Genomic DNA, 15249 nt, shown 5'->3' on the forward strand with positions numbered 1-15249 from the left:
ATGGATGACTCAATTATCTCTTAATACGAATACAAATCATTTTCTGCTGCGTCTGTAAGCCTTATTTTTACGAGGCTAAGGTGCATATTAGCAACGTTTGTTTCTAGTGAGAATGGTTGGTTAAAAGATGCTTAAGAAAGTGACGTTCAGGGTCAACGTTTATATTTATTTCTTCTTATTGATTTAAGTAGCTGTTTTAATATTGTTGTCATTATTTGAAGATGTTTTAAATAGCATTGATATTTTACATTTATGTGAAGTGTTTTAACCTTAAGTAACTTGCACTTATAATAAGACAAGATGTATTAAATTTCATAATCACATCATATCGTTCCGGAGCACAGCTGATGCAGATGCTATCCGTGGCTGTGCGGCGTGGTGATGCTGCCAGTGTCATGGGACTCATGGGTAACTTCGGTCGGATGTGTCTCGGGGTATTTTTGTCTAAAATACTGTTTGTTTATATCAAATTAGTTTATGTATTATAGTTTTTGACGAAGCTTGTAGTGGATTTAATGCATGTTTATAATTATTATTTTAACACTAAATAAATTATCTAGTGGTTTCATAATAATAAACTTTTTATACCATTAAATAAACCATTATAATAATATGATTCTATTCATGTATGAATTCTATGATTAACACATGAAATCAAATGGGTAGGTTTCACTGTACTTACTGACTTAGCTTAATTTGATTTCAGAGTGATTATTTGTACAGAGATCCCGATTCGGCAATGTAGCATTAATTATTTGCAAGCCACACAGCTCAATCGGCACTAAACAGTAGAGCACCACAAGTCCACACACGCAAACCCGCTGACCAATCAGAATTGTCCACATCAGCATACTGACTAATTAGCTGATAGCGACGTCAATCGACTCATCAGATTGGTCAAACAGAGAATAGAAATAGAGCCGGCTAATGCAGTTCAGAGAGATTCTAAATTTAAAATTTGATGACTATCAAACTGACAGTTTAGAAGATGATTGAAACGTGATTGAAAATTGAAGTTGAAAAGGCTAAACATGTTGAGTTGTTTTTAGTTCGGTTTTGATCTACTTTTGATTCCGGTTCATCTATGTATTGTATTGTTTTCCTTAACAATTCATACACTTTAAGAGAAATGACATACACACTGTATTGTCCATTATCTATAACCATGTCTTTTGCCGAAATATTTACATAAAAAGACGAACGGTATAAACTTTTGCGAGTAGTTTGGTCAAGAACATAAAATTAAGGGAAAAACAAAAAATTAAAATTTGTAAATATAAATCAAATTGTAACTGCCATATTTTAAATATTTTTACACAGCAAATCTCAAAATACTTAACGTGCCATTTATAAAGAACAAAGTTACGGAACCCTGCATGCGTGAGTGTAACTAGCATTGCTTCGGGTTTGAAGTACTTATTGCATTTTATCAGTGCTGTTTTCGATGGTAATAAATGGGTGGGAGCGGTGGTAGCTCAGTCGGGTAAGCGCCCGCTTCTCACGCCAGAGATGCGGGTTCGAATCCCGGCGCTGACATGTACCAATGAGTTCTTTTAACTTAAGTACAATGTATATCATCGCTCTTACGGTGAAGGAAAACATCGTGAGGAAACCTGCATATCTAGATCTAGCACATCTAAATATGTGAACCCACCAACCCGCAGTGGACCAGGGTGGTGGGAAATGGTCCAAGCTTAGGAAGGCAGTTTAGACCTTGGGTATATGCACAAAGGTTCCACTCGAGAGAGCCAGGTGCAGGTACTTACACCCCCACAGAGAATAGAATAGAATAGAATGGATGGTAATAAAAAGGATTATATTGTAAAGGTATTTAAATTGATACCTACCTACCTATTTGTAATCAAAAGTCTGGTATGCGCTGTACAATTCATTGCTCTAACTATGACAAAAGATTAAAAAGCCAATTTATTTCACAGTGCCATAGCTATTTTCATTTCCGATTATTCACAATATCCATGTTCAATTCATAATTTCCAATAAAACACAATTTCCGTTGCGTCCAAATCGGATTCTCTTATTTTCATATACGAATTTTACGAATATTTTGTCTGCTATCCGTTATTCGAAAATAGTTTTCGACACAAAAATACCTTCAAGTTTTGAGTGTACTGTTTGAAACTGGAAAGAAAAATAGGCCATACCTACGATGTCAATAACGGCTGACGCTAATCTAACATGCATTTCCCCACCTTATATTTTAATCAGTGTAACTAAACTTCTAAATATGTATTTTCAGAAAGCGAAATCAACCCTGGGACATATTTAAATATTCTTTTTAATACCGAAATAACATTAAAAATTAAAATTTACTTCAACTGAAAATGAGTTCATAAAAACATCTTTAAACCAAGATACCGGGATTAAAATGGAGACAGATAAAACTGTTAAATCTAACAATCCCTTTATTAGTCCAACTAATCAAAACCCACGTTTCATCAATTTGGGTTACAAAGATAATAATGATTTCTTTTTTATATTTTTGCGTAAAAATTTTCACTTCTTTTCCGACTCTGGCTTCCAATTATTTGAGAAGATGGTTTTTACAGTCCCACAGGAATATCTGTGAGTAATTTAAAGCTGGAACTGTTTAATGCGACAAGTCGATAAAAAAGCAATTTTCATGTCAGTTTTACGGGTAACGGGTAACTCATTATCGGTAAGTAATTCAAATTCAATATTTGGAATGAAATTGAAGCCCCATCGAACAGGTTGTTTTCGATAAAAATGTAAAATCGCCATTTATATTTAAAAAATTGCTAAAGGGTTATATTTATAAAAATGTCACTGTTATAAAATAGTAATATAGCTGCTAAGTACTTATTATTTGTTTAGCTACGTAACCTACACAATATAATACAAAAATATTTAACTATAAGTAACTACAACTATTGTATAACTTTCAACAACTTGCATGCGCAAAAAATGTAAATATTATTATTTAAGGACTAACATAGATACTTAAGTTAATTAATTAACATCTCATTTTAAGTGAACAAATGTATATTATGTTCTTATGAGAATAAACGTTTAAACCTAAACCTAAACCTATAAAATGATAAATGGTTCGTCATTGATGGTAGAACCATTTGAGACATGAGAACCAATGCAGGCCAAACCATTGAGAAACGGTTCATATTACACACTGTGTGACAAAGTCCCGAAGAAACTGAATCCTATGATACAGGTGTTACATAGAGAAGAAGTTTAAAGAAAAAGGTCTTACATATAGAAGTAGAAGGAAATAAAGCAACATTACCTTTATGAGTTGTGAAACTAACGTTAACTTTATGAAAAAACTGAACATTTACACCCCTTGTATGTTATGAGTTAGTTGTAATACGTATTTATGTCAATAAATCATTGATTGAAAACGATAACTAATTCTGATAGTTACAAATAAATAGATGAAGCTATCAGTGGAATGCCTGCCTCAATATTTGCAAAAACACGAACACAATCAAAACTCCGATAACACTATTACCTTGTGTGCAAATGTCAATAGAATATTCATCCACCCCGTACTCTGCACTGTCTAACGAGCAAGCCTAAACAAATGCTAATAACTTAGGCAATCATGCTAATACAGGCGCAATATGGCTATTTTATGCAGGCCCAAGTCATAAATTTAAGCGTAGTGTTATAAGTTAAAACATTTGTGTATCTAGATGACTGTCTGTGTAGCTCCAGAATGTTATGAATCAAAGTAAGATCAAACACTTACTGTTTTTTCAGACGGACCGAACCCGTTTCTCCATAAATTTATAAAAATCCGTTTGGTGCGATACGTACGATACCGATAAGTGGACGCTTACCTTTAAGCTGTATTTTATAATTATATCAGATAAAAAATGCACCATCATTTCGGTTCCTGTTTCCAAACTGGACCCGCTCTTAAATGCTTGACCATGTATATTGTGTAAGAATGAATTAAGTCCTAATCTTACGCCAACCCCAGTTTGTACATTATAGCGAAGGGGTTAGCACGTGTGGACTCAGGGATTAGTATTCATCGGAGACCCAAGTTCATAACACGCTGTCTCGGTTTAGCCAAGGCTTAGCATAGAGTACTTACGGTACCTTTCATGACATGTTTTGAGCTACAATTTTAGTTTAAATCCTAATTATAGCCAGCATTTAACAGGTATAGGATGGAGTTGATTTCTATATAGGTAGTCGAAATTATTAACTGATCTTTCCATTGCAAAAACATAAAATACTTAAGTATGTTATGTAATAATTTTAAGTCAAAAGTACTTTTGAGTGAACAGGTTGCAGTGCAGGTATGGAAAAATAACAATATTAATTATAAGGGTTAGTGTAAAATGTAAATAAAATATACGATTTACTGTTATTTCACGAACCGAGGAGTGTAGCATACAAAAGGCCTTGGCCCAGTATGCACATGTAGACAACAGAACTAAGTATGTACCTAGGTGTAACTTAACCATAATCCAAACATTATATTCACAAAACTCTAATGAAACGGTAACTTTTACTGTCAGTATACCTACATTTGGGCGTTCAAGACGTTCTGTGCACAAAGCAATTTGCTTTGTGGTTCTGTGACAAATAAACATTTTTATTATTGCCATTTGGCGATGGAACCCTTAAAAGGAAACCACTTATCGTTTTCGTAAACGACACAAAGCACTAAGTATACATCTAGTACTAGTAAGTACTAAATATCTAAGTCAACTCGGTCAACTTATTCAGGCGTTCATGTTCAACCAAAATGAATGCTAACTCCAAGATTAGCAGTCTAGGCTATGGAGGCGGATCGCGCTCCGGGATACAGCCATGCAAATGAGACATTAGCATCCAGCACGCGTTATTGAGACCTAGCTCGTCTGGGTCTGAAACCTAACTCTGTGCAGTCAAGGACATTGGTTTGGTATGTTGCTACTATTCAGGATTCTGCAGCAGACACACCACAATAGCGGATGATTTATTTTAAAAAATGCATAGTCTACTGACAATTTAGTAACTATCACATAGTCTAACTGAAACAGAAAATATTGGAATTTTGATCATCAAGACCTGGCATAGACCGGGATATGAAACGTCTGAAAGGTAAAATTTCCAGTTTTATCTTAACAGCTGACATTGGCGGCACCTGTGATTGCGCCACTGGCGGAAAATCGTTCCACTTATGACACGGTGCACTGTCAAAAATGTTCAACGTATTATTTCGTGAAATCTCATTTCAACTGTCAGCTCTAAGCACTGAAAGGCAGCCATTTTAGATTTTACGCTCGATTTAATCTTTTTTTCAAATTAAAAGGTATGGCTCGTGATTACCGACCTCATGAATTGGCTCAAAGAAATCAATTACAGAGGACATAATGCAGGAACCGTTTTTTCCCAAATGGACCTCATTCTAAATCCATTCGAAATAATAGATATTTGATTACCTAAGCAACGTTAAAAACCCCCGAAATGTAACACTAAAATCGCATAACTTTCGAACGGTTAAGCCGATTCTGATAAAATAGTTATGTCTAAGAACACTCGGGTTAACATCACTATGCAATAACCTAAAAAAACACATGTTTAATCAGTTAAGCCGTTTGGGAGCTACGCCACCAGATATACATATGTAGTACAAGTACACACACAAATACACAAACACGTTAAACATTCTTAAACTAGTATGAACTCAAAAGTTGTTCTATAAGTACCTATCTTCCGCCATTTCTTCTCGTCTTAGACCGAGCTGAAATGGTGTAGCAGACTAATTATTTTTATATTTTTAAATCTTCGACTTTGAATCACAAAAACATAATATTATTATACGGCTGAGCAGTATGAAAAATCTTCCACTGGTTCTGTGACAACTGTGGCGAATCACGTTAGAGAATAAGAGAACTACACGTCTGTTTAGCCTATTGCTCATTGATCCTAGTTTATAAGTTTTCTTGGTATGTTTTAATTTGTGGTGACCAATAAACATATACTGTACTGTATTGTATTGTATTTACAATTAACATTGAAGAAACTCGTAATTCGTATAAATACGTAGAAAGTCGATGAATTCCAGCAGATATAAATAAGTATGTTTTAATTACACACATGAACGTATGGTAATAGTAGTATATTGTAGATAATTAAGTTACATTAGAATAGGTTTAAAAAAACTACTTAGTTATGTATCGCAAATTGAACACAGTCACAGTCCTCATTGCATGTTTTATTAAATAGGTACAATATTTTGGGGCTGTTTCGAAGACATAAGTTTTAAAAAAAAATTGAAACAGTACTTACGTGTTATTTACAATCGGTCACAACTGGTTTCCATAATATATCATTATTATATACCTACGTATGTACAAAACCATTAACTAAACAGGTAATTTAATAATACAACATTAAAATCTAATCACAATTATATTAAACACTAAACAGGCTAAAAACCACTAAAGAGAACTAACTTTGTTAGTCTTGTTTTTTGGACTATTACCTTTAAAATATTCAGCTATGTCATGTAAAGTCCGATCCTTTGATTCAGGCATATCAATATGCATGTAAACCAACGATATTAATATACAAATGCTGAATACTAGTATCATCCCGTGAACTTCTATAAGTTCAACTAAAAAGGGAACTGTCTTTAAAGTTATTGTTAATAATATACAACCTAACAATCCTTCCAGTACAGTGCCTATTGACCTAAACTCTAACGGTATAAGTTCACCCATTACTATGAAACAAGCGCCAAAAGTAGCCCCGTACATAATTACAAAGAAGCAAATTATCATTATAACAGCAATCCATAATAGAATCTGGTTATCAAATGCATAATCTTTCACATAAATCAGGAGACAGCCTACAATACTCAAAAAGGTAGCTGTATAACCACAGTTTATTATAACCAATCGTCTTGGAAATCGTTTTATGAGGAATACTGACACAATGGATGCCCCCATGCTAAATAAATCTATATAAACGGTATAAAGTAAACCCTTTTCTACGTTAATATTCATTTTCTTAAGTAAACTAACAGAATATGCAGAAAAATAATGTTTTCCGCCAAGTTCTATCACAACTCTTGCAAAAAAGAGTACAACCAGAACTCGTAGCAAAACTTTTGAAAACAATTTAGCTACTACAGTTCTGAGATTCATTTTCCAATGCTCGCTTTTTGTTCTTTCCTTCTCGGTTTCTATGACAGATTTAATTTCTTCTTCTGTATTTGAATCCCGTCCTCTGATCGAGAAGAATACGTTTTGAGCTTCATCGTAAAGTCCTTTCGAAATGAAGAAATCTGGTGTCTCTGGAGACACAAACGTGATAACTGTCCCAATAACAATTGGTACTATAGCAAGTGCCGCTACGTACCTCCAATGCAGGACACATCCTAAAATGTGCACTAAAAGAGTTCCAAATGACGGCGTAATGGCTTTAACACTTAACACGACTCCTCTTATTTTCGGACTAGTCAGTTCGGCAATATACACTGATCCAAAGGACAGGATTCCCGTTCCAATCCCTTGAAATGCCCTCCCTGCCATCAGCATTGGTATTGAAGTAGCAGTAGTATTTAAAATCCATCCAATGAACATGAGCGTTGATATGATGAGCTGAGTTATTCTGCGTCCTAAGTAGTGCATGGAAGGCCCCACTGATAAAACAGCGACAATTCCAGAGATCCCAGTTATTGATGCTGAAATGAAGACACATTCAATAATTTATTTATAATTTGTATCTCCAGGAAAGATACAACTCTCAACATAATACTATAGGGCATAGTTTGATGATGATGAATAAATACAATATAAAGTTTGCAAATAAAAATAACCCTGTTGAAATAACATAATAATAATAATATATATAAATATATTTAATATTTCACAAGGGAAGCATAAAATTTCAGAATCAGAATCAGTTGGGTACCCAGTAGAGAATGTTAAGTCAACAAACATAAAAAAATTGGAACCGAGAACCTCCTGTTTATTATTAAAGGAAGTAAATAAACAATAATACCCACCAATCCAGGACGCAGTGTATGTATCCGTCTTCAGATCGTCTCCATCTTCAGTCAAGAGGGCGGGGATCAGGAATGCGGTGTAGCCATACATCATGCCAATGCTGACATTGTTCAGAAGCAGTGGCAATGAAAATATAGTCTGAAGACAAAGATTCAGAGATTCAAAGAACCCCAAATTCATAGAGCATTTTGTCACGTTAATAGGTTTAGAATTGGCATTGAGATATACGAATTTCAACTTTCGAATTATAAGTAATGTATATCTTCAGTCATTTAAGAAATGTAACTTTTCACAAGTTAGTAGCATATAGGTAAATACATGTATCTGACGGTTAATCAAAATACATGAAAAAACATTCGAGCGTTAATATACCTAGATAATGTTTATTGATAAGGTGAGGTAATGAAGGACAAAGGACTAAGAAAAAATTACGTACCTGTTTCACCGTAGGTGAAATTTTCATTTTGGTACCTATATGTTTCACTCAATTACTTCTTATTTTAACACTAAATATGTATCACACCTCACGATTCTCGTTTTAAAATTATTCCTCAAATGCAAAATATGTACTAAGTAATTTATGCAAATTTATTATAAGAGCCTGTAATACGTTACACGACATTGCTAAGCTGTACTACAGTAATCATGAGAATCTTGCAAAATGTTTAGTTTTACTGGTCGTTAACATTTTTATGTTCAAATTCTGTTTCCGTAATGGCAGAAACGTTCGCTTGTTATCACCGAACTGTAGTAATACAAAGATGAGAAATGAATTTGACATGTGAGGTGTTTAACAAAGAGCTAATAGCAATCATCATTAAGGCATCTACACACCAAAGATTCGGCCCGGCGAATTATTAAACTTGCTTACTTACTGTCTGTTTCAATCAACGACCACTAACCTGACGGCGACAGCAGAACGCCGGAAGGATTGGTGAGTAGACACCCTTAGGAATACAATAATATAGAAGGGACGGCCTGAAAGAAAATTGTGACTAAAATGTAGTCAGGGCGATAAAACCACGCCAACAGAATATCTGATACAATGTTTCAAATCTGTTAAGTACATGTAGGTTCTTTTGTAAAATTATTCAATATTACTTAAACTAGCATACTGTTTTAAGAAGCATACCTGCGATACCTTACTGAGGTTACCTTACTTATCTTTGTAGTGAGAATCAACTTTATTAAAAGACCGTTCCCCACAAATCGGTTTTGGAACAGAAAAACAAAAGAACCAAAATGCAAGGGTGCAGCCGCTACCGCTCACAGGCTGCAAAATTATCCTAACAATACACTTTTAAATGTAAACCTTAACAACACAGCAGTAAGGTTCATTAACACTGCATCGATAACTCTGCCTAGCTAGTGTTTGTTGAAACGCTACAAAATTGATTGAATGCGGTGAAAAGATAATTACTAATAGTTTTCTTGTTAGGGAAGTCAGAGTTTAATGGGTATGCCACTGGGTTGATGTGTTGGTTTGGTATACACCCTGTTACTGATATTTTAGACATTCACACCTATTACCTTGGTTTGTTATTGACTGCAAGCAGTAAACAGTATTGTTTATCAAAGACTGGAACTGAATGAATACATTAAGGTTTATGAATATTAACATGAAAATTACTAAGTAATCGTACTTAAATTCCAAAGAACTCATTGGTAGGTACTTACCAACATGTCAGCGCCGGGATTCGAACTGTATCTTTGGCATGAGAAGCGGGCGCTCTATGGCCCACAGTGGATTGTATAAGTGATGTAAGTTTGTATGAATGTTATGTAAGCACTATGTAATATGTGTGATTTGTTACAGTACGCTGATTTTACATGCGTGACATAAATTATTACGAGAAAATGTCTAGAGGGCAGTAAATTAGATTTTTTCATCACCTGCTAGACCAAAGTTAATTTAGATTGTTACTTGAGATTCGGAAGAAAAATTATATCAAAGTTGAAATTAAGTTTCCGTGTCGTTGAGTACGCCATTTAAGAAAGTATATTACAAAGGCGAAATTCCAATAAAGACATTTCGTGCTCTACTATTTGAGATTCTTGCTTTGAGGAAGCGAAATTGTATGCAAAAGTGATACTACGCGGGAGTCGTATATTATTTTTTCTCCTACAAATTTTCATTGCAACCGTTATTCTTGTATTATATAATATACTTAGATTTTAATCTAAAGATAACGATGGTCTCTGAAATTTAACGATAACAGTGTATGTTTTCTTTCAGTTTAAACGAGATAAAAGGACCAGGTTAATTTCTTATTAAGTCTTCAATTATTTTTCATGCTGTAATTTTTGTTTAATTATTCTTCTGTTTTACTTATTCGTTTAATGGAGACTTGTCAATCACAGAATTAATAAGATAATTAATACTGTATTAAAGCATTTAAAGTTAATATAATTTTTATTTTATTTCTAACGTTGAATGAATAGAATAGAATACTAGAATAGAATAGATATTCTTTATTTATTCACAAAAAAATGGACAAAAATTACAAACAACTTAATCTAACACATACGTACAAATGGCTGCCTTATCGCTTAAAGCGATTTCTTCCAGGCAACCTTTAGGTGTTAGGTGAATGAACTATTGTTATCAAAAGAATTTCTATAAAGCTTATTACTTAAATAATTATATTTACTTCAGTAGGTATATTCATTTATGATGTAACTTGGATCATACACACACTTTGTTCCTTTATTAGCAATGTAGATTCAAAACATAACAATATTTCCTTCAATCTCTCACCCTCGCCTCCCGCAGTCAAAACATCAAAACAAAAGGGCACATATGGTTTGCTCTCAGCAATCACGCAACGCTTCTTGGGGACATGTCTGCTACTCAAATAAATAACGGTGTAAAGCGTTTTTTGTTTGCTAAAATACTGGATTTGAGACAAAAAGCGGGTAAGTTGGAATAAAACTAGGTGCTAATTTTGGTGGAGCCGACACGGTCGTCAAAGTTTCAAAAAAATCAAGATTTCAGAAATCGCCTGTCGTAATAAATATGATGCTCATCTTTTATACAGTGGAATAGTATCTGAAAATGTGTGCACTAGTTAGAGCTCAAAACCGTTTTGATGGAGTGGTGGATGATGATGATGGTGGTGGATGGACTCCGGAATTGTGGATGTATTCTCACCCCTTACTATCGTATATGTCCTCTAGGGACATACGATAGTAAGTCAAGACTAGTTAGAACTTGAAAACAGCTAGCTAAAAAATATCGAAGCGTAAACGGGCTCCACAATCAAATTACTTTGAGAAGTCACAAAGCCGTCAACTTCTCCTACAAGGGAAAATTCAAGGCCGTCGAAGAAGAAAAAGAGGTCGAAAAAGAACATCTTGGGTCCAAAATCTGAAAGACTGGTACAACACCGACACCACATCCTTGTTCCGAGCGGCAGTCTCAAAAGAAAGAATAAGCCAGATGATTGCCGACCTCCGATAGGAGATGGTACCCAAAGAAGAAGAAAGCCGTGTTACTAGAAGTAGGACATTGAAAATGTCGCAGTCGGTAGGATATCATTTGCATTTACAAATCTCAAGCTGCTGTTCTACCAGCTGTCTTCAGGGAGAGTCTTAGCTTGCACCTTGGGTTTATTGAAATCTAAGTCGGGCATACTGGACTAGATTTAATACTGCAAGCTAGTTCAAAAGTCTTAGTGCACATTGGTCATGTATAGGTGTGTCCATGTCCAAGAGATCATAATACTAATACTAACTAATATTATAAATGCGAAAGTAACTGTGTCTGTCTGTCTGTCTGTTACTCTTTCACGCCAAAACTACTGAACGGATTTGAATGAATGAATGAATTTGGTATACATATGGTCTCTAGACCCTGAGAAAGAACATAGGCTACTTTTTATCCCGGAATTCCCACGGGAAAACTTTTTAAGGCGAAGCGAAGCTCGCGGGAACAGCTAGTATTATAATATAATGTATAAGCTCTGTTGCAAAAGTGGTAGGTACTTATAGTAAGCCGTTACTGAAAAAATGTTGTTCGAAGACAAAAAGAAATAGCCAAAAAAGCCACTGTATAGAGAAATTTGGTTGGTCTCGTAACTTATAGTACTTATAGGTAACTGGTTTTTTTTTCGTGAATTTCCAAAAAACCGTAGGAACCAGCTGTACATTTTAAAGTTATAACAATAACGTACAGTAATGAAAGCCTATTATTAAAAGCTTACAAGACACACGGCGCTTTAAGCTCCGCTTGAGGAGGCTACATCGCGTGCGGGCGCCGACATCGATTTGCACTCGCTAGCTTATATATACCTATATATACACTAGTATATATAATATTATGTACATGTAGCGAGCACCATGTTTCACTAAACTGTTTAATTGCTTACTTTGTAAGCGCTTTAGCAGCTATGTATGTGTTTAAAATAATCGCATAAGTGAATAGTTCCGTTTGAACCACCTCGGATACAAAACATAATATAATTATTAGATAACGAATCTATACATAACTATTATAATTACACAAGTTTTTAGCTACGGGTGGTATAAGTAGGTACATGATACAATATTAATGATAAATCTTATACGACCTTCGTTTAATTTTACGTGAGTGGAGCAGAACCCGTTAAGATAGTCCAAGTCCAGTGCAGTTATAAATTTGAGAAGCGCATCATAATGCTTGCCCTCACGAGGACGACTTCTCTATGTACGTGTAGTACATACTGTATACTGTATAGCTAATAGCCTTTTCCTACAGCATCTACATTTATTTCCACCCTGATTCATAGGCAAGTTTGATACAAAATATTTTAAAGGTTTGTCTTGAAAAAGAAGTCCAATTATGTATTAAGCCTGTTTAGTCACTATCTAGTATCCAACCCGATAGTCAAGGTACACCTATCTAATTATGAAGATATAATAGAAATTTACTTAATATATTTAAAAAAACACATTAATATTGTCAAAATAAATTGTTTTGAAGTTTTCGGCTTGTCTAACTCCACAAGACTACAATATATCTGTTGCTATAGACAAGTATCTGTTGCGACTTACAACTTTAGCCAAAACAACTTTGAGTTCCAGCATCATCAGCATTAGCCGCCCTAATTATACTACATACGAGTAAATAGTTAGGTACATTGGGGCAGAAGCTTATCTGGAAACTTTGGCACATCACATCCGGCCATCCGGTGAGTCGATACTAGGCAAAGTTCGATGTGAGGCGAATCGGGTAGTGGTCATAATATCGCTTAGTTCCCACCAGGGAGCCGTCCTATCCACTATATGAGGATAATGGCTTTGCTAATAGTTTAACGCACTATTAATGGTCCATAACTATGGATGAGAACCGATGGAGGTTGTGGAATGATCCGTGGTTGCTGTGTCAAAAGATAACAGAGTCACGATAATTTCGCTGATGGAATCATAATAGATAGTGTGGATTCAGGTGGGCTGGCTTAGCGAACAAAGTAGCTATGGGTATTGCTAATGAAGAGTCTGTTTTACGTATAATATGCTCTCGAAAAATTAAAAAGTTAGAGTGACAATTGTACCAAATTACTCCTAAACCCGAGTCCGCGTTGTTCTATGGTCCTAAACGGAAAACAATGCATAAATTAATGATGCCATCGATTGCCTACATTTCAAAATAAAAATGTAAATATTGTGTTGAAATTTAAAATAACTACCTAAAATGTTTTAAAAAACTCTAAAAAATTAAATATCAATCATTTTCAAATTTTCAAATAAATTATAAGTTATGATAGTGGATCAAAACAGGCCATTCCATAAATCTGTTTTCAATATATTTTACTTAGGACGCTCGTATATTTTATGAATGGGTGATGTAGGGGCCGCACTGATAGGGTTTTGATGGAGTCCTTATGGGAAACGGCACATAATTTCAAGAGGACGTCCCAAGAGTATGAAAAGTCTGCAAGATCCCGATACCCACCGACCTTGCCATCGAACCTTTCTAATGAAAAATAAAAAGTTTATGAATAGCTTATCGCTTTACGCTTGTACTTACAGACAATGTATATGACCCACTAAAGTGCATCCGAGCTTGGTATAAATTATGTTTATAAGTAAAAATAAGCAAATTCTGATAATTATATTGCCGCATTTTGTGCAGATTTTTAATAAAAACGTTTATTTGTACCATTGCGTCAACCGAAACTCTAAAGAAACCCAAACCGCCAAATTTCTCTACACAAATAATAGTTCCCGCACTGATTAGATTTGCGTGAGTTTGCTTGAAGCAGACGGGCAAAAAGGGGAGCCTATCTCGAACAATAAGGCATCTGAATATAAATCAACTATCTGAGACGGCTAACGAGTCACGTGCCCTCAATATTGTCTTATAACTCAGCCGGTGCCGGCTATCATACAACTTGGTCGCGATAACGCTCCTCCCGGGAACAAGATTAAACTAGACGAAAAATAACGGTGTAAACATATTTTTTGTGCTCTTAGAAAATGGTTAGAGATACGGTGACACAAATATGTACAGATCAGACGTTAATTTTATAGCTCTTGAAACTTTTGATAGAAATCATGAATTTATCGGGAAGTTACTTACACATATGCAGGACAATCAAGGTATTTATGTAAGTTAATTTTGAATTCCATAGACAGTGGCGCCGTGCCTCGCTCAAATCTGAACGTCCACAAACACCTGAAGTCCAGTATCCTGGCCAACGCACAAGCATTGTTCCCACAGGTGAACTATAAATCTAGAACATAAGGGTCCATGTCCATAGCTCACTGAACCAAGTGCTTTATAAGCCCAATAGATCCTCGCTTATCTGCCGTCGGTGGACCTCAGCCCTTATTTATTACTCTCCACTGACTATTCATTTGGTAACAAGTTATAGAGCTGTTAGGAGTCCCGTCTGTTTTTTCGCGATAAATTATTACACGGCTGAATTGAAAACATACCATCCCACACCATGTTATTTTGTGTAATATAAATTTTACCTTTTCGTAGGAAAATATTGAATAAAATAGTGTACCACAAAGCCTTACAACTTACAAAATAACATAGTGGTCCAATAGATTTTTCCATAAAAAAAGAGACAGATATGGTGACAGCTACTTTCTTACAGATAAGAAATGATGTCGGATTATAAATCCCTCGAGAAAGAGCGAGTCATCGCGTTCTGTTTTACGAATGGTGCGGAAAATGGATTTTGGAATTTCTTCTCTGGAACTTTTTCTAAATGTTCAAAATTATACTTCCGGTATAAAAAACAATTTCAGGATC

At 34.9% G+C, this 15249-nt stretch overlaps 1 protein-coding gene across 1 annotated transcript; it reads right to left on the reverse strand.

The window, feature by feature from the left end:
• Positions 1-6262: 6262 nt before the first annotated feature.
• Positions 6263-8780, reverse strand: LOC105387156 (facilitated trehalose transporter Tret1). Its single transcript, XM_011557845.3, has 3 exons — positions 8443-8780; positions 8006-8144; positions 6263-7681 (listed from the first exon to the last, which is right to left on the reverse strand). Exons 1-3 carry the CDS (start codon positions 8467-8469, stop codon positions 6435-6437), a joined length of 1413 nt encoding a protein of 470 aa, XP_011556147.3. The 5' UTR covers positions 8470-8780; the 3' UTR covers positions 6263-6434.
• Positions 8781-15249: the final 6469 nt, after the last annotated feature.

Source organism: Plutella xylostella, chromosome 13 (assembly GCF_932276165.1).
Source record: "Plutella xylostella chromosome 13, ilPluXylo3.1, whole genome shotgun sequence".
Lineage (NCBI taxonomy): Eukaryota > Metazoa > Arthropoda > Insecta > Lepidoptera > Plutellidae > Plutella > Plutella xylostella.

Bases quoted from the DNA above. Each gene is read 5' to 3' on its own strand.
- LOC105387156 (XM_011557845.3), bottom strand. From the start codon at position 8,469: ATGAAAATTTCACCTACGGTGAAACAG. The intron at 8,145-8,442 runs GTACGTAATTTT...CTTTGTCTTCAG, and splicing joins TTTCACCTACGGTGAAACAG to ACTATATTTTCATTGCCACT. The intron at 7,682-8,005 runs GTGGGTATTATT...TCTTCATTTCAG, and splicing joins ATACACTGCGTCCTGGATTG to CATCAATAACTGGGATCTCT.